Consider the following 24,974-nt stretch of genomic DNA (forward strand, 5'->3'; position numbering starts at 1 on the left):
ATCCCTCAATTGTGTCCTGGGTCTTCTCCTGGGTTTGCTGTACACCATCTGAGGGAAGCATCCTGGAGGCCTCCTAACTATATGCTTGAACTACCACAATTGGCTTCTCTTGATCCAGGTACAGGCGGTTCTATTCCAAGCTATTCTGCCCCAAGTCAAGCAACCCTGTGCAGAAAGCTCATTTCATTCATTTGTACTTGAGATTGCACCTCTACAGACAAGAGAGGGAATGAAGATTGGCCAGTAAATTAGAAACTTAATCGGAGCACTTCATCCTCACTTTTATAAAGCTGCTTCCACTGCACTGGTTGAGCAGTCAATCACACAATCACCTTGGTCCTCTTTCATAAGATTGTGTATCAAGGCAAGATGAACATGAATTTGCTGCAGAAACTATTACAACCATGCAGGCAACAACTGTACAAATATTTAATTTTAACAACAAGGATCAGCTTATGAATGCAGTAAAAATTTTAAACACAGCAGTGCTCTACCTTGAATTGCACTTACTATATAAACTACAACTGCGAGCTCTTGAAACAAAAAATACTTTAATTATACAAACAACATGGTGCAGCATATTAACACCATTACAAGTGTTTCATTCAAGCAGGGTACTACCATGCATTTTCAGTTTCTGCACGTTGAATCAAGAAAAAAAAACAATTCAAGCTCTTGTTATTTTCTATTTCATTGAAAAATACAAACATTTTGGAGTGATCAAAATGCATATATAAATATAGACATCATTTATAAAGGGCATAGGGTAGCACAAAGTAGAACACTTTCTGTCTGATAGACTGAACAACTGTCTTTTTGATTATAAACACATTTTTCTGCATTTTCCTGGACTGATAAAGTATACTTACATGCAAAATGAAGTGAAGGCAGCTGTTCAACATTTTGTGGCACCAAAAAGCACACAGAAGTGGCAAACAAGTTACATCTTAATATCCTATCAAGAAGTAAAGGTGAATCAGCTTGGTGAGTGTTGTCTACTGCCATCTTCAATAAGGCTAAAACAAAGGCATAGAATAAATGTCCACTACAGTTCAAATACAAATTTGGAATTAACCTTTTAACCAAAACCTATAACTTTCTCAGTACTGAACTCAACTAAATTACATAGTCCTACAAAGCAGAGGAATTACATTCACTCCAAGAATGAATTCACAAACAATACAAATTAGGTGTCTATATACACTTTATTATGAACACTAAACATGTATTTCAAAACCAAACTGGCAAACATACAGAATGAATGAAATTTTATTTAGAACAAGAACAAAAAAAAGATGAGAACTTAGAAGTGAAAGATGCCAAGATATGAGAAAATCCAAATCTTCCTCAAAAGTCTTCTTTTCTGCTTTGTTTCCTTTCTTCACAAGATTGTTATATATTTACATCAAGAAACATACAAAATAATTTCTAAATCCTTCCTTTTCTGGATCATTCTATCGTTCTGCATCTTAACGATGGTTTCTTCCGGGCAGGCTGAAAACTTTGCTTGAATATTTCCACATTTATTAATGAGGAAACAAGAAAACTGTAGCTGCTGCAATTGAAGGTACAATTTTATGTACACTTGGTCACATTCTACAAGAAAATTTATGCAAAATTCTTTAACACAAAGTCGATAACAATTTAACAAATTAACAAAGACAAGAGGAATGGTTTTCCAATAGTGAAGTGAATTAAAAAAAAAAAAAGAAAAAAAAAGGGAATATAAATATATTTTAACAAATGTGCTGGGGAAGAAAATCCTAAATGCTTTCACCTTAAAGATTTTTTATTTCTATAGCAGCAATCAGAAACTCAAGCACATACTTAATATACAGAATATTACAAGGAAAAAGTCATATCCATCACAAGGTTTGTACTTAAGTTTGAATCTTTTTTTGAGATTACCTTTCAAAACTTTGAACATTTTGCCCCATGTCGGCTTCAGTGTCAGTGGCCTGACTGTTCACTGATGAAAGTATTACTCGTAAATAGTTTCTGTAACTAATCTTAACTAATTTTGGCCATGTGTTTGTCAAAAGTAAAATACAATTAAGGAATTCACAAATTTGTAAGTATAATTATGCTTCAGGATTATCTTTTTCAATATTTTTATTTTCTATACTCAGGATCAATATAATTCATCACCCTGCTCAGTCTGCAGGACCCCCTGTGCTGTCATTTGCTTTTAAAACCTCTTCTAGCAGAGGTTGCTTTTCCATTTCAGAATCATTCACATTTTCAGTTTTAAAAATGTTGCCACAAATTTCATCATTTTTTAAATCAGCCTCTTTTGTAGGAGGCTCATTTTCAGAGCTGGGAACATTTAAATCTGCATTATCAAAGCCTGTATCGCACGTTTTAGATGGTTCCTCGGATTCGATCGGTACAAGTTCATTTGCTATTTCATTTAAATCTGCCGTTTCAAAATCTTCATTGCACGTTTTACCCCTTGTATTTTCCGTTTCTACCGGTACAAACTCACTCACAATTTCAGAAATATTTAATTCTGCTGTATCCAAAGGTATACCGCAAGTTTCATCATTACTTTTTTCAGTCTCCATTGGTACAGACTCGTTTGTTGCTTCAGAAACACTTAAATCGGTGGTTTCAAAGCCTATATCGTAAGTATCAAGGTTTAAATCAGCAGAAGACAAATTTAAAGATAAGACCTCAAAGCTACTTTGTTCTACAAGGCTAACTTCTTTCTCTGCCATTTCCAACCTGATGGTTTCAGGTTCATCACTAGAAACCTCCAAGTCAACAGACTGATGAACAGTGGATATCTCTTTGAAGCACGCGGACTGATCCTGATCATTGTCTTCCAAGTTGAAAGTGTACGCCTTACCATCAGAAGGCATAAAATCATTTTCAAAATGATCAGATGTTTCCTGATCACAGAATACATTACTCTGAAGAGCAGAGTCAAGGGAGTCAGGTTCATCCATGTGAATGTCACTATTCAATGACACATCATGTCTGAGAACAAGTGTGCTTTCTTCCACTTCACTCTGGAATGGAATATCGTCCACTTTGATTTCAGGTACAGGTGAAATGCTAATTTCTGAATTACCAAAATCACTTGCATTATTCTCATCTGCAGGATTGTCAGCTGAAGTTATGAGTGGCTTACAAAGCAAATTTTCATCCTCCAAAGGTGGGAGACTGCTTTCACTCTCAACTGCATTAACGTCTGAAACAAAGGGCACTGGGTCAGCGCAGCAAGATTCACCAACATTCACGATCTCTTTAGGCTCCATTTGGTTTTCCGACTCCTTCACACTTACACTACCGGTTTTTATCAATGTCAAATTATCCTCTGTGTTTGCATCACTTTCAGAACCTACGGATTTTGACACCTGATCTAGATCAGCATTTTTCTCATTTCTACTAGGTACATCTGTCTTTGTTTCTTTTATTTCAGGTTTATCTTCTTTTATTGTATCCTGATCTGTACTAACAAATATAAGATCACAGGAGCTCTTTGCACCACTGCTATAAAAAATGTCATATAGGTCTTTAGCATTAGCCGTGGCCAAGCTTGACTTTGGTTTTTCAGTTTTCATCGTAGATGCCCCACAAAGAGGAGGGGGGCGAACAAGCATTGTTCTTGTTTGTTCGCTCTCTGGCACACCAGGGGCTGCAACATCAGATTCAAAACTCATGACTTGCAGCACAGGGGGTGGAGGTGGGGGCTGGGGCAGTTTGGTCTCTGTTGGTGTTTGGGTTTGATCTTCAGTACCTGGAGGAACTTTCAATACTACCTCTTCACCACCGAAAGCTTTAGAAATGAGATCAGGGGTCAGTACGATGTCCTTTTTAGACTCACTCTTGATAACAGGCAAAGGTTTGCTTGCACTGTTACCAGAAGATTTAATAGAGAGAAAGGCATTTAATGGGGCTGGTTTGCCGACTGCAGCTGTTGAAGATTTTCTAAGTACCATAGCTGGTAGGGGCAAATTAGGCCTTATTTTAGCTTGTGAAGACAGTGCAGGTGTAGAATTATTGCGTGTCCAGGCAGTAGTCTGTGGGATTATAGTCTTCCCAGACAACCTTATTGCAATGGGCTTTGCTTTACCAAGCTGGGCCTTCCCATCCTCTTTTTCTTTACTTTCATCACCAATATCTTCAACAGGTGTTTCTTTCTTCTCCTCTTCTTTTTGTTCTTTCTTCCAATTAAACTTTCCAAACATTTTTACACCTGTTACTGGCTTCACAGTTTCCTCTGGTTTCTTTTTCAGTTTCATCTGAACCAAGGGTTTGAAAGTACTGTCCAATTTTTGTAAAACTGCCTTATCTTCTGACTCCATGGGGCTGTCGGGTTCCTCTGTATCCTCCTTAATCACTATCTTGGCTTTTACATCCTCACCTTTTACGCTCCCAGATTCTTCTACCATTTTTCTTTTCATCTCAGTTTGTCGACGTTCTTTATTGTCCATAACTGCAGCAAGTCCTGCTTGCCTGTCCAGATTTCTTCTCTGTTCATATAAAGGATTTTCTTCTATGTATTTCTGAAAGGATGGGAAAAAATAATTTACTTCTAATGGCATTAGAATAAAGAGTAAAAAAAAAAGTCTACATTTATCACTAACAGATTAAGCCTCGCTGTCCAAAAGCAAAAATACGACTTTATGCAATGCATGATGAAAATGCAGAGTGTTTGTTGTTAGTGAGTTATGCAGCTTGAATGTCACTGAATGAAGAGAAGGGCAGTGAGCTAGAAAACTTAATTACTTTTAGGTAAAATATTCTAACACTAGCTTTATTTAACAGGAAAGTCTGAAGAGTACAGTTGTAAATGGGGGGGGGGGGGGGGGGGGGGGGGGAGGGAATGGAAAAACAATAACATGGAAACTAAAGGGTCTCTTAAAATAATATACAAGGTGCAAAATATTGTAAGAGTGTAGGGGAAACACCCATCTTTGAACTTTCCTGCTAACAAAATGTACTAATTAAACTGATGAAAGTTAAAAAAGAAAACTTTTCACTATACCCATCTGTAACAGTAAAATAAATAATTTTTAAATAATGTCACTATTTTAAGTAGAGTGGAGTTTGCATGTTCTCCCCGTGTCTGCATGGGTTTCCTCTCACAGTCCAAAGACATGCAGGTTAGGTGCATTGGCCTTTGAAAATTGTCCCTAGTGTGTGTGCACGCCCTGCCCTGGGTTTGTTTCCTGCCTTGCATCCTGTGTTGGCTGGGATTGGCTCCAGCAGACCCCCCCGTGACCCTGTAGTTAGGATATAACAGGTTGGATAATGAATGGATGGATGAAGGTCAGAATACTAATATATTTATTTTAGGCATACTTTAATCATGGCCAAACAGACAGATAGAGACCATAATAAGCTTGTGCTGAATCTAATAAAATAAATTTAAGATAGGCTGCCGTTACTGGATTTTGCATTTCACTTGAACTTTCAGGCAAGTAAATGCATTTTTTTTTTTTAAATCTCAAGCAAATCTACATTTTATCAGTTTTTAAATACAGCATTTTAAGGTTTTATTTTCATTTTTGGGTGGCACTGAAATTATTGCTGTTGCCTCACCACTCTCGGGACCTGCATGAGAGTTGCTTGTGGCCTGTGTGATGTTCATACACTCTCACGGGGTTTGCTTAGGTGTTCCTTGTACATCCAAATTATGTCTGTGATGGCCTGTAATGAGTGCACCTTGTGAAGACCCAGTTTATCATTTATGGCTGCTTTCAAATGTATGACAAGTGCTGGTTTATATAAGCAGTGTTGAACAATGTCACACTACGGGACTCAACCGCTAGTCAGAGAGCATGGCAAATGTAAAGTCTGAAGTTGCTAAACCTCGTCATTTCTAAGGGTGTTAAATCATATGTCTGGGAATTGCACTGTGTGACTGAATACTCCTTAGGACTTTGTCACATTTCCAAATCTCTTTATTTTGGGAGCCAATCAAGATAGAGAACACTGGAATAACAATCATCAAACGGTCATTGGAACTGGCTCTAAAGTTTTAAAGCTTGAATTCCTTCCCTGCAGTTGACCTTTGCACACTGACTGTTTAGAAACTGATGTGACTTCCTTAAGATTATGTAAATGAAGCCTACAACTGAAAATAATGGTAGAAGTCATGTAGGATGACACTGGCTTTAAAGAATGGGTGGAATGACGAGCATACTTTTCCCACAAAGGAAAATACTTAGATCTACACATCTGTAAGCATGAAACATTGTTTTTATTTATGCTTTTTGTAAAGAGTAAGAGGTATGTTAACAGAACTCAAATTTGTTTAGTCAGGATTGTGGGCAATTCAAATATTTAAGCAAAAAAAAAAAAAAAAAAAAGGGAAACAAACTACTTAAGCATATTTCCCAAGCTGTATTTAGTCACAAGTAGTGTTTTGGGTTCTTGTAGTACAGACGATGTCTTAACTGATTAATAAAGATATACTTCTTACATTGTGTGTGTGACTTTACTTGGTTTTCCTCTGCTCAGCATTCATTTAAAAGAATTTCTGAAATGCACACTGTATTATGGATTAATATGAGAATAAAAGCCACTGTCTTGAGTGAAACGCATACTGTCAGTAATATTCCAAGGAAAATTAAATCATTTAGTTGTTATAGGGCAAGTTGTCCTACAGAAGTGTGTGTGAAACTCTAGTAAGAAAGTGCTTGCTATCAAGCTGCTAGTCCCCAATTTCTATTATAAATTAAAAAGCTGCACTCTGCAACAATACCCAAAGAAAGGTTTTCATACATTCTGATCTTTTTCTTAACAATTCATTCTAATTTTAAGATTCACAGATTACCTTGTATTTTTCATTATGGTCATGACATGAAACATGTTCTTCTGCAGCAATCTGGTCACCATAAAATTTTTCACACAACAGGCAATAAAATCCTATTACAGATGTCAAAAACTCCGACCCTAAACAAAAAAAAATTTTTTGCCATAATGTATGAGTAAAGAGGATTAAGAGGAAACTGGCAAACATTAATATGATTAAAAATACATTAGTAAATTATCAAATTTAACTTTTCCATGCCTAATTACAGTATACAGCAGTGTTAACTTTTATCCAAGTTTACAATTTAAAGCGGTACGTTTGAACATCCTTTGTATTTCTGCACCACCTCTATTCTGAGCCACATTTTAAAATCGCTAATTCAGAAACACAACGTGTGACTGCTATTTGTGAAATAGCCACTTAATAGCTTTTCAGAGCTATGACAGAGCTGGTGCTTTAGTGTACTAGTATAGATTCACCTTTATAATACATTCAATCTGAAAGTAGCATTTAAAAACAAACGCATAAATATGTATGTCGATAATGCTGCTACATTGACTTTTTAGTACAGTTGTACCAGGTGTGTAAATGATGAGTATGGAGATGTAATCCCAGTTTTGTTTAATTGTAAATCTAAAAAAGTAAATTTTACTGATCTCCCCATCATGACGAACAGCATCACCAATTATGTAGCTGTCAACTAATAAAACTTATGTCTATGGAGAGGAAACACAGCATTTTAATGTGCTCCCTTTTCTTCATATTGGAAATGTATGTATATCATAGTTCCCTTCTTGAAAAAGTAAAGATGTTCAACTGTACTGCACAAAATAAAAATAATGATATCAAATAGAACTTTTTAATCTGGGATCACAGAAAAGATTTTCTAGGATATAAAATGCTTTTATCTTTTTAAAGAAAAAACAAAAGCAAAATTCAAATTTTTCGCAAAAAGTACTTCACATCAAATGTCATATCTTTAATTGGTTTAGCTTTATAAGAAGTGGAAGTACTAGAATTACTTTTTTCACTTCATTTCGATTAAAGCAGAGTGGTTTTGTTGAAGGTTGGGGCAAAAGTATTGAGCCAGATAGCCGGCTGGTTGGACTGAGAAACCTCATGACTGGTAGTCACAGAAATGTACCATAATTGCTCCAGACCTGCTGGTAAGATTAATGAGGTCTGTGACTGAAAATCACTGGAAAAATCATGTAATGTGACAGGGCCTTAAACTGCAAATCTTCAAGAAGGAAAGGCTGCAAACAAATGATCGGCAGTCAAAGCAAGTTCGGGTGGGAGAAAAATTAGAATACATGCTTGATACATGCAGTCTAGGATTGAAACTGCTTGTAAATCTACTCATCACATCAAAATCTATTAGTATGACATGAAATCTAGGTATCTTCAGCACCATCTTTGAAAGAAAACCAGTTAAAGAGATAATAATAATCTTGGAAATCTTTTTCTGATGATCCCAAATTTAAATCTAAACTCTCACAGGAAGGCATACTATAGATTTTTCCCCCAATATCTCTATTAAAATTAAAAACAAAAACAAACATACCTTTTGCTGGAACAACAATTTTCTCCATGTTTTTTCCTGTTTGAAGTTTACCATCAGTGTTGGAGGTTTTAGCAGCCCAAGGTCTATCATAAGGATCTTGTGTCTATGTGCACAGTGATAAAAGTATTTGTTACAGTGCTGGCTTTCCAACTAATTTTGAATGGAAAAAACTATGTGAAAGAGGTGTTAAAGTCTTTGCATATTTTGTGTAAAACAAAGCTTAAAAATTAAATAAATTTATATATAAACATTCAGAAGGGTTAGTTGGGAGAGATTTCCAATGAAGAGAGCAATGATGGTCGTGGTAATCCTGTTTACAAGGAGCCACACCAATTAATGCACCTTTCACCAAAAGAAAACCCCACAAAACTAACCATAACCCATGGGTATTTCAACCAAAAAGACCACCTTTCTCTTTATAATTTAAGCAACTAGCTTAAATTCTTTCTAATCTACTTAACACAAACAGCAAAAATTCTAAGCTTCTTGTTCAGCAGTAATTCTAGAATGCCCACAAACACACAGCTAAGTCATTCTCTCCAATTAGTACTCGGATCTCTCAATTCCCACTGAAGATCGCTTTTAAAAAAAAAAAAAAAAAAAGGGATGGGATATAAATGTATCAAAAATCAGCCAGAGCCAAAACATATTAAAAGGTAATTGACTTTAGTTTTAAAATATCTCATGTTATGCATCACAATAAACCTCATAAACATAGCAATGCTCTCAGAGACTTACTGTGAAATGACTATAGCATGTGCAGTTTTGCATTACAGCAGCTATGATCCTTTACAAAAAATTTTTAAAATGAAGAAAAGAAAAAACAATACTGTAACTTTTGCCGATCTTTAATACATTAACAAAAAACAAAAACTTGCAATACAATGAAAAGTGTTATTCATTCAAATACTATTCTTAGTTATTAAGGGAGCAGTCCAAGTCCAAAATAAACACTAGTACAAGATGCTCATTTCTCTGTATGTCGTGAAATGGCAAGAACTTTAAAAGCCTACCATATAGCTTATTTTTATTTATTTATTTTTTAACATAAAAAAGCAAGATTGAAGAGTGATCTGTCCACTGACAAACAGATGCACTGGCTAACAGGTATGAAGGTGTTCTACACGAGTTTTTTTTCCACTGCTAACTCAGAACTCCAAATTTAAAAAAAGGTAAAACAATAGGGATAAACAGCACCATAAGATAGGTCATTCTTGCAGTAGGTCTTTTGACAGTAAAAAATATAATTAAACATAAATTACTTTATGGTACAATGCTTAATTTTGGCATGTTTGTTGTCATAAAAGTAGGATGCAATACAAATCACTTTTCTGTTTTATTGAGTTTACATAGGTTCACAAATTCATCTTTCACAACTATAATATAAGCAGATTAGTGTAATGTGCAGTTAAACTGATTTTAATAATATAAATATCAAAAATTTCACAAAGGTGGTATCCCAATCCTCCCTCTACAAAAAAATTACAAAACACATAAAAGATGATGTAAATGGTCATTTTTCTTTATTATTGCAGTTATTGCAGTGATTATGTAAAGACAACATTATTAAGTGACAATTGGACAGTGATATAAGGAAAAAATGAACAGTAACAGGTCCTGTTTTAATTTCCAAATGTACATACTTCAACCACAGTAAAAGTTCTCAGATCACCTACCTTTCTGTGTGCTTTGCTGTGCAGATGCGTAAAGAAATCAAACATAGATCCGTATAGTGTGTTGCAGTTTTTGCACCAGTGATTACCAGCATCATAATATTCATACTGCTCTAATGACTTGGGAGTAAACTGAGGTGGCACTGTCTTGGCACTTTTTATCTTGGCAGAAGGTAGTTTTGAAGGTAGTTTTGATTCCTACATTAAAAGGAAAAAGGCTGGATGAATATTGCATAGCTAAACACAAATAGGAAAAGCAGAAGTTCATTGGGCTAGGTAATAAAACAGATATATTCTTTAAAAAAGCCCATAGGGAAGGTACATGTGGCAAATGGTCTTACCTTTAAACTTTCTTCGAAGTTGCATACATTAATGATATGACACTGATTTTTGTGTATGCAATGAACTTTGTTCTTTTCTTATTCCAGGAAATGGGAGAGAGAACAATACCTATACAATACTAGCATTATTTTCAGTAATGCATTTCAAAGACGACTAATACTACCATTTGTTAGAAGAATGTTTAAGATGAAGCTTGACCATCTTAAAGAAGCGGGGAAAAAAGTTGTCAAGCAGTCAAATGTGCATTTTAGTTTGGTAACATTTGTATGAATTAGACACTTGGGTGACAATACCAAGATCAACTGAAATATATATGGTGATCATAAACATAAGACCTCTGTAAAACAACAGTGTCAAAAAAATCTATATAAATACAATGTTACTGATAAACTGTACACAGATTCACAACAACACAATCAAACCCTAGCTGAAAGTCAATGGGAAATTTAAACTACATATAACACAGGTCCAGTGGTTCCCAAACTCAGTCCTGTAGGTTTTTGTTCCAACCAACTTCTGTTTTTATTTGGACTCCAAGACTAATTAAGTGAGCTGTTATTTCCCAGTTTGTGTGTTTTGGGGTAAATGAAGCAATTATAAAAGTACGTGTGTTAATACATATAAAATAAAAATTAAGCAGTTATTTGTGGATTTTTTTTTTTTTACTTTCTATTTATGTTCACCATGATTTCTATTCTGCCTTTCCATTATTGACTAATCAATGGGTTTGACGGTGAATCAGTTCATAATTTAGTGTTGTTCGCCTGGGTGTGTGTGCTTGTTTTTAATTGTCACTATTAGGATACAATGAAGGGAGGAAAACTGCATAGAATAAGGGAAAAATAATAGAAAAACAGCAAAAAAAAAAAAAAAAGTTAAACTACGGCAAAAATATAAATATTTCTAAATTTCTTATAATGCTGTGCTTTTCTGAATGCAGAAGAGAAAGAAAAAAGACCAGCTAACTAAACATGATCAATTACTCTCAATTATTGTGAATCTGGTTTGAACAAAAACCTGCAGCCCAGGTTGGGGGTCTCCAGGACTGAGGTTGGGAACTACTGCTTTGGATTTTTGAGTGTTACATTTGACATTCATTAAAGGGACCATAATACAGTGGAACCACAGTTCACAAACATCTCGGTACACGTACAAATCGGATTATGACCGAAAAGTTCGCCAAACTTTTGCCTCAGTTCACGACCACACACTCGGTATACGAACAAGCCAGTTTCCCTTTCGGTTTGTACATGTTCAGTCTCTCCATGTGCAGTGAGCAAGAGAGAGTGCGCGCGCGACCGACCGACACACACACACACACACACACAAGAGAGAGACAGAGCAAACACACAGGCAGCGTTAGAGAGAGCTGCGCACACACACAGGCAGCGCGAGAGAGAGGGGGCTGGACACACAAGGTAGGAAGGCAGTTAAAGAATGCACTGGGCTTGATTTTGTTTTCACTTCTGTTTACAGCAATCGGTTTGTAGCGTGCATTGTTGCAATGTTACTTTTCTTGGTGGTTTATTAAATTACGGATTTTTTCAAATGTTCATTTTTTTCCCTGTGCTTAAAACTCATTAAAAAAAAAAAAAAAAAAAAAAAAAGTGTTTTTAGCCAGCAGTTGGTAGCGCTATAGCGCGAACTATTGCAGTGTTAGTTTTTTCTGCTGTTCAAGGTTTTCTCAGTGTTATTCAATGTTTTTACATTTAGTTTACTATTACGTTGTGCATTCTATGGTTTAATTAACTATATTTGTGCTTAAAAACTTAAAAAAAAAAAAATATATATATATATTTACATACAGTTCGTATGGTCTGGAACGGATTAATTGTATTTACATTAGGAACAGTAAAGGTGAGCTAGAATAGACAATGAAATAGCAAATGCTTTCAACTTGTATTGCAATGAAATTTGTGAAATGAATTGTAAAGAGGTCAGTTACCTCTCAAAAGTTACTGGAACTACTAAGAAGGTACTTGGCGACTTTGAAATTGTACAGGAAGTAGTACTGCTTGGATTAAACAGGCTGAAATCTAGAAACTCCCCAGGACCATAAAACATTTATCCTTGAGTGTGCAAGGAAATTAGTGATTACATATATAAAACTTTGGCATGTTTTTAGAAAATCTCTGCACACTAGGCAAATGTGTAAACAATACAGGCTAGCAAATATCACTGCATGGTATAAAATGGGCGATTGGGCTGATCCAAGTAGTTAAGTTTAACGTGTATCATGGGTAAATTAATAGAAGCTATTGAGCAGAAACACATGTCTAGAACAGAAGTATTAGCAAATATTCAACAAGGGATCAGAGGAGAAACATTGTGTTTCAGATTTGCTGGAATTCTATGAGGAAGAAACAAAGGCATATGATAAAAGAGGTTTCCATGATATTACGCCATCTTGATTTTCAGAAGGCTTTTGATAACATACCACATGAAAGGTTAGTAACCTACCTAAAAGAAGTGGGAAATCAGGGCGCAGTCTGTAAGTGGGTACAAAACTGGCTCAAATATAGGAAACAAAGGGTTTATGATGAGGAGAACTTTTTCAGAATTAGGTGGAGTTAAAAGTGGTAGCTTTCAGGGGTCAGTGCTAGGGACACTGCACTGTTCAACAGAAAAACGATTTGGACAAGTATATAATCAATAAGGTGGTTAAGTGTGTAAATGATATAAACTAGGTGGAAGGGCAGATAATGAACAATTAGCTAAATTATTGCAAAGGAACCTGGACAGTAGGCATAAGCCGATTTGTTGCAGATGAAGTAATGTAAACAAATGTAAGGTATTACCCATAGGAAGAAGAAATGTTAGATTTGAACACACGCTAGGAGGTTTGAAACTTGAAAGTACACATTATGAGAAGGGTCGAAGAGTCAGAGTAGACTCATCACTGTATACATCAAGAACGTTAATAGGATGTTAAGTTATATAACAAGATACAAGCATTAGGAGTACAAGTTAGGAGAGGCTATGCTCAAATTATATAAAACACTAATGAGATTTCACATGGAGTAATGCAAACACTTTTAGAGAACACATTACAAAAGCAATATAGTTGTGCTGGAGAAAGACCAGATGAGAGTGACTATGCTGATTTAACCTTTTCAGTTAAAGCAAATAAAGATTTACATGTAAAAAATTATGAAAGGAAGTAGTACAATAGGTCCTGAGTTGTTATCTTAAAATTAATTTTGTATAACAAGAACTCAAGGACATGGTTGGAAATTTAAGGCAACATTTCAGACAAATGTTAGTAAGTTTTCCTTCCCGCAAAGAACCATAAGACACATGGAATAAAATTACCATGTAGTGTGGTGGAAAGCAGGACTTTAAGGCCCTTTCAATCCCAATTTGTCTTTACTTTGGACAATCTAGGTGAATAGAATGGACGCGCTTGTTGGGCTAAATGGCCTGTTTATGTCTCAATTTTTTCCCCAATGTTTCTAACTAACAGTTACTGGCAAGTTGATACAAACAGGAACATAGTACAAAAAGAAGATAGGTCTTGTATTCTATGTGCATGGGTTCGATAAACTAAGACAGCGAGCCTATAATTTTGCTTTTATTAGTTTGAGAGAGGTGAAAACCTGCTATTGAATCTATTGGAGCAGAGCAGTAACAAGCATTTCAATGGGTAAGAGGTGCATCACTTTGCACAATTAATCAGTAGTAAATTTTTTTAAATAAACAACAAAATATTTCTCTCAGAAAAGCATATACAAATGATATCTAGCGAAACCTTCAGAATGTTCAATTACATAACACAGATTTCAGGCCATATTGAACACTCTTTCCCTAAGCCATTGAAAAAAACAGAAAAAAGCAAAGCAGGAAAACTAAGTCAACTAAGAAAACTGCTTTAAAAAGTAAGTCAACTCTGTCATGACGCTGTGCATCGTAAGGCCGGAGATAAACTTAACGCTACGTGATGCATGAACTTGAGGACACTGCTGCTACGCAAGCAATGTAGTGTCTACACTTGCGTGCGTACGTACTTTAGTAAATCTGGAGGATTCCACCAGGTGTCAGAGAAATCATCACGGGGAAAAAACGTCCAATTGTGTTGCGAGTTCAGAGAAGATGTTAAAAATAATTACTTGCATCCTGAAGCTGTTACGAAAGTGTGCAAAAAAAAAAAAAAAAGATGAAAACAGTAACACAGAATGTCAAGACAGTATGTGATACTTTTAAATGTATCGCATCACCATGATGGGAAATATGCAATGCTTGCATTGCCTATGTGAAAAATGGATGAAGAAAAGCACAATAAAGACATGTCAGCATTTTAGTTTGATGATTTGCTTCACCTCATCGAACCATTTATCAAACATCGAAGCACACTGATTGATGCTGCTGGAGCTTAAAGCCTTCCATCACATGTTGATAACAAATAATGCCGACATCACATACCAAAACTTGTACACACACGGCACCTATACTTTTCCTGGCACTACAACTCGTGCATACGGCACATTATGACACAGTGCACAGAGGATGTGTTAAAAGAACGCTAGGAATGTGCACCAGCAATGATACATGTGTATACGTGTTCTAAGCGTGAAGTATAAACCAGCCCAAAGAAACAAAAGTGGACAAGAGCTGCATACTTCATTAACATAAGTCTAATTAAAAACAGGAACTGGCAGAAACAAAAATGCTGCCCCCACTGTAGCCTTATACAGGCTAAGCTAAATAGCCGGGCTATGTGAAGTTATGTCAAGAGAAGCCATGTTTAGTCCATTTAACAAACTACACAGGACACATCTGGAATTTTTAGCTCCCATATTACAAATCAGTTACAGGGAGAACAGTATTCACTGCTGGACGTATTTCAGGACTGCAGCATATGAGCTATAAGAAAATACTGATGGACTTGAAATTTTTCAATTTAACCAAACAGTTTAAAGTGCTATACTATAGAAGGGTACAATAATAAGAAGGATGCAATTAGGGTGGATGCCAGCTGCTACTTTAAAAACAGTACTTCAGGATGAACAGAATGAATAAATACAGTTAAAAGAAGCACCCTGGAAACATTTAAGAGGCTGCAATATTTTAGAACCATTAAATGAATACAAACTGATTACTCATGCCAGTCTTAATGACCAGTTTTCATCAAAACATTCATGATCAGATTTGTTACCACAGTGAATTCAATGTAACATTCTGCAACTTGGACTTAAGTGCTCCAGACTGCAGAACTACTGCCTGCTGCTTATTTATGGATGATTATTGAATAATGAATATTTTTTACTACTTGGCCATTCTTTTTTCTTATGAGAATCAAGTATTCAAAAACTGAAGGAAATAGATAAAAACAATCTTCCATGTAAACTTTTCGTTTGACATACTTTTTCTTACTAAAGAAACTAGCACATTTTATTCTTTTCACTGTATTAAAAAACAGATGTTGTGCAGTGGGTACTGGTAACACTTCTCCTAAAATTACACCACATCAGAACTAGAACTGCAAAATTTTTTAACAATACTAGTATATATTTTATATACATACACATAATAAAAAAGCCTAAGCCTCCATTCTTTTAAAATGTTTGCAGACGCACAAAACTGTAAAGCAAAAAAGTTAAATACAAATAAACAAAAATGAATTTCATAAAAAACATAAAAGAACACTTAAGAAAACATTTTTTTTTTTTTTTAAATACACATTTTTAAAGAACTTCAAACAATAATAACATTCTCTTGCTTTTCACACAGAAGTATAACATTTACAAAATAAGAGGGGGACAAGTATAGCTGCACTACACCTACAAATCCAATAAAATAATCTTTTACCAACACATAAAAATCAAGATATAATGACACGGTTACCGGAATCCAGCCATCCAGTTAAATAACTGACATACCCCACACTAAGAATTCTACCTTGTTAGACGAAGCAGGGCCAGCCGAATTTGCAGTGATAGTGGTAGTAGTAACTGTGGTGATGCCACTACAGGTGTATGATGATTTTTCTGGACTTGGACTTTTTTCTCTATTTTTTTCTGGAATGTTCTCTCTCTCTTTGACAACTTTCTTTGATTTCTCAGAAATGTGGAGGCCCAAAATCTGAGCCACCTTGTCCAACTGAGCACGTTTCTTCTCTGCTTCTTCGTGCTCTTTTCGGATGACTGAGATCTGCTGCATCACCTCTTCTTGAAGCCGACTAACCTCTGTAAGCAAAGGGTCCTTGTGCCCATCCTTCTCCCTTCGTTTCTTCCTAAGAAGCTCTCCTTGAACACAGTAATATAAATGCAGACAGTTGAACATTTACACAAATTTGCTGTTCTTCAGGAGCTACTAAAATGATCACGATGCTGGCAACAATTTTCATTACATTTTTTATGTACTAAGACTGTAAAGAGCATACAAAAGTAAAACATGTTTACATTCACATCTTAGGTGCAGTTACACTATAAAATCTAACAGAGGTCAAATGCAAGCACCAGGAAGAGAGATGGATCCAGAAAATATGTTATAGTATGCATCACTGGCAGTGCAAGGTATTTGACCTGGGGGGGGTCACACTCATTAGTGGCCCCCCTCAAACACCAGCCCAAAATCATCCCCCAGCCCCCACAAAGCTTAGTGCATGATGCGTACAAATTTTAAGATTTAGCATACATACAATCAATTAGAGCTGTTATGACATCAGGGGAGAGTACATAATGTTAGAACTTGAGGAGATCAGTGGATTTGCATTCTAGAATATTAAGCCTGACCCAGAGTGCTGTTAGAATTGTCAGCACTGGTATATTGTCATGGGCCACCGACACCATCATTTGCAGAACATTCATCTCTCTCTCTCAATATTAAGTTTTCATCTGTATTCATTGCACTGTTTTCTATGTTATCTGTGTGGCAATTTTCTTCATCAGAAAGGATCGTCCGTCTTTCTCTCTCTCTCTGCCTCATTACTTTGAGCTTCTTTGTGCACTTTGTCATTGTAGCTCTTGAAATCAAAGCTAAAATAAGTCACTTTTTTATGCACTCCAACACACCATACCGATTTTCTAGCTTGATGGGATGTGGAGGAATATGTGCCCTTTTTAATCTTCAAAAATGTGTAGGCAGAGAGATCGAGAGAGACACAAACAACACACATAGTAAATTATCACTATTTCCACAGATTCGCTTATCCATTATTACAAATGTGCAACACATTTCGTGACACCAATGTTGTATTACTGTACCATTTTCAGTCATGTCTACCAGAAAAAATGGTTCCAAGAGATCTATCGCACAGTAGCAAAACATTTGATTTTGGGCATCACAGACCAGTTATTGCTCAGATGTCCAGGGCTGCACACTTACTACATGGAATGGATCAATGTGTATCTATCTGGTGCAGAGAATCAACATGTAAACCATTGAACCCCATTCTTGAAGACAACCAGTGACTGCAATTGCTACTCATGAATAAGTAATTCGCAGCAAGTTCAGATAATAAGCTCTCATTACATGGGGCTCCCGGGAATGACAGTGCACGGGCATCTCACATGTGAACGGTTTTAGAACGAGCAACACTTATTTTTAATAAAACTACTGTAATATGTTGACACCAATAAAAGACTAACCTTAACTACAAGAAGTTCATGCTGTCATACAAGTTCATGTATCTAGTTAGTTGCAGTAATAAGAGCGTAGAAAGCACAACGTGTTGAGCGTGCGGTCGTCCAGGCGAGAGCGCACCTTCATGCAGAATACGCCAGCTGCTGAGAAAGCACGCTCTGCCTCCACTTAAGTAGGCGGCACAGTCATCAGATACTGATAACTTGTTCTAAACATCGCCCGCGCTTGCCATTGCTCTGAAACACCTCCATTTCAGCTTTTACTGATTCATCCAGTTTCTTGTCATCATTCTGTGATGGCAAATTTCTTACCACAGATAATGCTGATGCAACAGACTGACGCATTGCAATTTCAAGTTCCTGTTCAAAGCTGTCAACAGCACAGACATCAATGAACTCTGCCCCATCCCGGCATTCGTGAGCTGCAGAGTGCAGACACCTCCCAGTCCACTGTGCTCAGTCTTAGTGGGAGCCGGGAGACAGACTGCTGCTGGTCTGTTGTTGACTGAATTAATGAGCAACACGGTGCCAAAAACCCGTGCCAGTTAATTATTTTCAACTCTGTTATTTCTTGATCGATTTTTACACACTATATATGCGAACTTGGCCGTCCCCATTCTGCTGGGAATTTAAGCAGTTTCATTCCCGGGAATGTGGGAATGTCTGGGAATCCCGGGGTGAATGGATTCCCTAATTGCCATCTAACACTGCCCAAGTCACTTTTGAACACACTGGTTTAACTCTTGACTTTTTTTCCATGTACCATAGCATCACATCATAAAGGGAAACAATTAGTTTACCTCGACACTATTTTAAGGAATTCTTAGCTATTACAAGGATCAAACTAACAATTTAAATAAATATTACCTTGCTGTTTTCTTAGTCTCTCAAGTTCCTTCATTAGATATTCCTTCCTTTTCAAACGACTTTCTTTTTCTTTTCTCAGTTTTTCTCTTTCTTCAATAACCTATGCATGTCAGATTGCCAGCCAATGCAACAGAAAAGTTAAGCACATTCCTTTCATGGTTAGATAGTATGAATTTCACATAATATACAAGTATAACCGTGTAATTATCAGAAGCATGCAAGGGCAATAAAAAGAATGAAACAGACCTGCGTATAAAATGATATTAGGAAATGCAAAAGTAACAAAAACATTTATGAAATGCACCTACTGATTATGACTGAATGAAGGTCTTAAAGAAAAACAGTGGAAAAAATGTGCACCTGTGACTAACAAAATCTAAAACCACACCGACTCATCAGCCGAGCTTTACATTTGAGAAAAACCACCCATTAAACTAATTTGTAAGGCAGAATTCAGTGCTGATTTAGTTCAACCGTAGGTTATCTTCAAAAATTTCAATCAATCCTAGCACCATACATTTTGTTTCAAATCAATGTCGGCAACATTCCTCTGCCTGCTTTGGAGAGTTACTTCAGGAACAATTACACATTCATCCCTTTCACATAAGTTCTTGCCAAATTCTAAAAATGTTTTGCAAATTTCACCCTTTGTAATTTTAAGAAAAAAAAAATCTTATACTGTAGCTATAAACGGGACTGAGCTATGAATCTCAATTCTCACTCCTCTGGTGGTCTTACAACATTTACATTGAAAAACATAACCCAACAAGTTTCTCTTCAGACTATATTAGTTGTTATTATTTAAATAGGTCTCCTGCATAAACGCTACATCTGGCTGCAAGAAAGTCACATAAAGAAAAGGGATAATGTAAACAGCAGAACAACATGGCATAAACAAGGTGATAATAACAGTTTATTCTTAGGAGTTAAGTCATGAGTTCAAATATACACCAGGTCCGCAAACATCTACCTCAAAATAAACTATCCTGTGGTCTGACTGATGATCAATGTCAGTGAGCGGCACTGTGTAATCATATTAAGACCTCAAACTTCAAAACACCTTCACCTAGAAAGGTCACATCACTTCACTAATGTAACACCCAAATTGTCAGTATCAATATTTATAACTTCTCTTGGATCTTCATTGCTTAATTATGTCATTTCAACAGGGGCTTTGTGGAGACATTATTACTTTCTACAGCAGTGGTGAGCAACATCCGTTCTGGTGAGGGCTGCAGGTTTGTGTTACAAACCAACTGCCTAATGAAAAATCAGTTATTGCTGATAAAGCACTTACTGTCTCATTTTAGCTATCTTGCTTTTTAAGATTTCAAACCCTTAATTGCTTATTTTAGTCTTAAACAATTGCATTCACTGTTTTTAATGGTTCCTTATTTGTAATAAGATACAAATGACAAAGGGACCAGCAGTTCTCCATCTACTTGTTATGGTTCACACCTGTGTGTATTCATCATGCTCTATGTAACTGGCACAAGAAAGCATGAGCATGTTACCCCGATTTTGGCTTCCCTCCACTGGCTTCCAATTCGTTTTTGAATCCATTTTAAGATCCTTGTATTGGTTTTTAAATCTTTTAATGGGTGTGCCCCTCTTTATTTGTCTGAACTGCTGCACCCTTACATACTGTCTCGCTCTCTCAGGTCAGCAGACAAGATGCTTTTACGCGTTCCCAAGGCACGATGCAGACTCCGAGGTGATCAAGCTTTTTCAGTTGCAGCCCCAAAACTCGCTAGCTGCCTTTAAATCCTATTTAAAAACACATTTTTACTCTCTGGCTTTTAACCCTGTATAATATATTGGCTATTTGTATACTTTTTATACTTTCCATTAAGAATCTCTTCAGTTCTTATGTGTTTATGTGTTGTTTTTCTTTGTACAGTACTTTGGTCAGCCTTGAGGTTGTTTTTAAAGTGCTTTATAAATAAATTAAAATAAATATTTAGTTTAATAAAATATTTAGAAGAAAACTGAAGACAACAAAGTGACAAGACTAAAAATTAATCTACTTCAGGATATAAACCATTTGGAGGATATCCTTAGAAAAGAAATATATATATATCTGTGATAAGAATGACCTGACATTGTAGAGTTAAAAACATTAACAAGGCACGAAATTAAATAAGATCTGTTATTGGCAGGAATGATTTTCTAATTAAGCAACTGGATTGGAACAAAAACCTGCAGCCACTGCGGCCCTCCAGGACTGACGCTGCTAACCTTCTATTCTAAACCATTCCTGAATCCCATTCAAAAATAAACACGACTAATTTATAATCAATTAGAGCACAATGAAAACGCAGTCATCTCTGACTACTCACATCCATACTCAGTCTGGTTATCCTAATCTGCAGGTCTTTCAATAATGAAAAGAAAAAAAAAAAAAAAAAACAAAAAAAAAAAACCAGATACATAGGCAGGTGGGGGATTCAAACCCTGGATACTGCATCCATGAGGCAGTAGCAATAACCACTGTGACAACCTATGGAGCATTTCTAAGAAACAATTTGAACGTTGGGCAGGGTACAGTAAAGGGAAAAAGACAATTACTTTTTGCTTTTCAGTTGCCTTATTTTTCTCTTCAGCCACTTTTTGCTGCTGAACCACAATACTGCTGGAAGAACTGTGCTGAAAGCTCTCCACTATTGGTACTTGCACAAGGGAAGACTCCTCCTTTTTAAGTTCTGCTTTATTTTCAATAGGCACTGTTTCAATGACTCGCAAGAATGGGCGACAAGATTTTAGTGATTGCTCTTCCTTCTTTGAGAGAACCGGGAAAGTTGATGGTTGAGGGATACTTGGTATTGATCCCTGTATCGGAGGAGGGGGGTGGAGGAAGAGGGGGAGGAGTACTATAAATTGACCAACTCTGGGGAGGATAAGGCATGTAACTGTTATAGTGTTCATAACTAGGCATTGGGAAAGTTGAAGGAGGCATCATAGGTACATATTGGGAATAAGGCTCCACTGGAAAAGAAGGGGTAACAGAGACTGATGATACTGGTTGGGCAGAAGAAGAAGTGATGGCAACAGATGCAACAGGTATAGGGGGTGGCTGCGTTGCACTCTCCCCCAAGACTGGGATATTACAGCCTTTTTCAGCAGAATAGTCCAAACCAGAAGATGAGATATTTTCATTATGAGAGCTGCGCCTTGCACTGGAGGCTGAGACAGAATTGTTATATTCTATTTCAGAAGATCTTGTTTCACTTGGTCTACGAGGCTTCTCCCAATTTGTAGGAACTTCAGCCTTTTTCTCTTTCATTTTTTCATAGACTCTCAAAGCTGTTGGCTGTGGTTTCTTCCCATGTAGTCGCTCACGAATCCGTGTTGCCAAATTGCTAATTTCAGATACTCCAAAGTCTAAACCAATTGTTTTCAGTAGATTTTGAATTTTTTCATATTCCTGGGTCTCTTGATTGTGATCTCCAACATTCTCAGGTTTAACCATAGACAAATCCTTACTTTCCTCTGGAAGTACAGATGTATAAGGACTAGTCACTGTCCGGCTACACTTAATTGTCTCTTGTGAATGACTGTTTCTTTTATTTTCTTGGTGGTGACTAACATTTGATGTGCTTTCCTGGTAGTGACCAAGCACAGACTGGTTCAGTGGCTGATGACTTCTTAAAGGAGAAGTCTCCTTCAGGTGGATTATACTTGGTGGACTCTCTTTATTTGGATGCCATGTACCCAGCGTTTGGCTCTCTAAATGTTTGTTTTTTAGCGTGCCTACGTTTTCAGGCTGCAATTGACTTAACTGCTGGGTAGAGATTTGAGAATGAAGCTCCTGAAAAAGACCGACCTCAGGCTGAGATGGTTTTATATTTACTACAGGAAGTGAGTGAGATAATATAGGAGATTCTGTTGGCTCCTCGTCCTCATCTCCATAGAGGAATTTTTCCTCATCCTCAATATCTGGAAAGGTTTGGCTTTTTTCTTGTGGAGTAGAGAAATCCCCCATCATTCCTAAAATTCTAGAAAAGCCACTGCCATCCTGACTGGCTCTCTCATGTGGAAGGAGAAATTCATTAATATTGTCTACAGTCTTTTGGGGATCTTCATCCTTTGACAAATTTTCACAATGGTCTTCACTGGTTTCAGGTGGCTGTCTTGGAAAGTTCTGTGAATAGGACTGTCGTCTTGCTTCTTTAATCAAAGCAGAAAAAAGACTAGCATCTATTCCCTTGTTGAGGACATGGAGAAACCGGTCAGTCTCCATGGCTGCGTTGCTAGTCTGAGCTTTTGTAGTTCCACTTGTAAAGTCATTGTTCTGAAACATTAAAAGAAATAATTCACAGATTATTATTAAAGCACATCTCATAAAAAAGTGTAAAGCTAAAACCTCACAGAGAAAAATCACATGCTGAATACCTTATAGCCCGCCAATTCAAATGATGGCCAGAGGGCCGCATGCGGCCCAGAAGCAACCCATGAATGGCCTAACCAGTGGTCCCATCAGAAATGCAGAGAAAAACCAAGAAAAACACATTTTGCGAGCCTTCATAAAAACTCCTGCAGTAGTACAGACCATGAATGTAATACTCCGTGTAGCCTAGCAACATTCAACCCACAATGTAGAACATTGTTGTGCATCTACAAGTTGTGGTAGTAGTCTAGAATTCTGTGACGACCTATTGAAGGAGTTGCTTTTCTGGGGGAATCTCTTCCTGCTCTTTTACCATTCACTCCCCTGTCATCCTGATATTGTCATGCAGCTCTCCCTAGGGAGGTGCCCTGAGCTCGCACAAAGAGACCCCCCCCCCCGACTCAATTCCCCACAGCCCATGCAGTAGCGAGACACGTCACAATATCAACATACATGTGGTGATTTAAAACGAACCTATGTTTCCTCAGAATGCCGTAGATATTCTATTCATATTTGATAGTTACTTATTATAGGCTTGTGCACTAATAACTTTGATGGTGCTGATAAAAAAAAATAAATAAATAAATAAATAAAAAAATAAAAATAATAAAATTAATTCTGTTAAATGCACTGTGTGATGTAACTGGGTCACATACATGGGCATGTCAAATATGACAACTGTCGCTGCTGATCTTGTCACCCAAGGATATAAGAATACAATTAGAAATCACAGCAGATGATAAATATGACAACTCTGTGGCAATCTTTCTACAAGACTCTCAGAAAAATATGCACTTCAGGCTAACATTATAGATAAAATCTGAGCAATTGGACAGTATTTGTAGACTTTTTGCTGTTGAATATAATTCAATCTGAGCGTGCATGTGTGCTACAGAATGGACTAATGCTCTGTCGAGGGTTGGTCCCGATTACTATAATCTCCCACCAGTCCATTTCTTGTAAATAAAGTCATATAACTCTATGGAGCACAAGCACATTCCAGCAGGCATACAACTTGCATTACACACAAATATTCAGTTAGATTTATTATATCAGCAATTGCTTTATACTCTTCAGGATCAGAGATGATGCCAAATACAGGCAGGCACAAAACCCCGCATGGAGTTCCTATTTAGTTCTTGCTGCCACTCTAACGTCTTGCCCTCCACACTCTAAAGCACTCGCATTATGCTATCTTTCAGTCCTGCATGTAAATAGATTCTGGCACAAACATTACAATATTTTGTTACCAATTCCATAATAGGCAAGGAATAATTTATAACGTTAGGCAACTCGATACACTAGTTTCTCGTTGTTTTGTTTAACCGTAAAAATGACTGCAATATTTGTTTCCAAAAATTAAAAAATATTTTTTGTGGTTGATTTTGAGTAGGTCTGATGAATGGGCATTTGTGTTCCCAGGCCCCTCAGGGGCTTCACCTACGCAAGTGTACTCAGCCAATCGATCTTTGTGTGCTTGGGGATATGGAAACACCAAACTTTATTTTGCTACCCTGCTGCCCTCTCCTCAGATAGACACGGGCCAAGGATTCATTTTTTGTAAACAGGAAACAAAATCTTAGTTGAATTATTGTGTCCATTTTTATTTATCCAATTGGTAACTAACAATTTAAGGTTGTTAATATCTTTAAAAACAGTCCTAAGTTGCATCCAAACTATTTTTTTATGTAAAAAGTAAATCCTTTAGAAGCAGACAGCACAGTACAAAATGCTCTAATAAAACAAACTCTGCCCCACAAAGTGATTGTTCTCTACTTTTCAGCTCTACTGCCCA

The 24,974-nt window shown here is 36.6% G+C and overlaps 1 protein-coding gene across 1 annotated transcript in view; it reads right to left on the reverse strand.

Moving 5' to 3' along the window:
• Positions 1-1,186: 1,186 nt before the first annotated feature.
• znf318 (zinc finger protein 318) overlaps positions 1,187-24,974 on the reverse strand; it is a 47,505-nt gene continuing 23,717 nt past the window's right edge. The window contains 8 exon segments of the mRNA XM_051919230.1: positions 1,187-4,511; positions 6,788-6,906; positions 8,331-8,433; positions 10,007-10,201; positions 16,241-16,587; positions 18,793-18,892; positions 21,361-21,633; positions 21,635-23,083. Of these exon segments, the coding sequence (XP_051775190.1) occupies positions 2,154-4,511; positions 6,788-6,906; positions 8,331-8,433; positions 10,007-10,201; positions 16,241-16,587; positions 18,793-18,892; positions 21,361-21,633; positions 21,635-23,083 (4,944 nt within the window). The 3' untranslated portion in view covers positions 1,187-2,153.

This window comes from Erpetoichthys calabaricus, chromosome 15 (genome assembly GCF_900747795.2).
Source record: "Erpetoichthys calabaricus chromosome 15, fErpCal1.3, whole genome shotgun sequence".
NCBI lineage: Eukaryota > Metazoa > Chordata > Cladistia > Polypteriformes > Polypteridae > Erpetoichthys > Erpetoichthys calabaricus.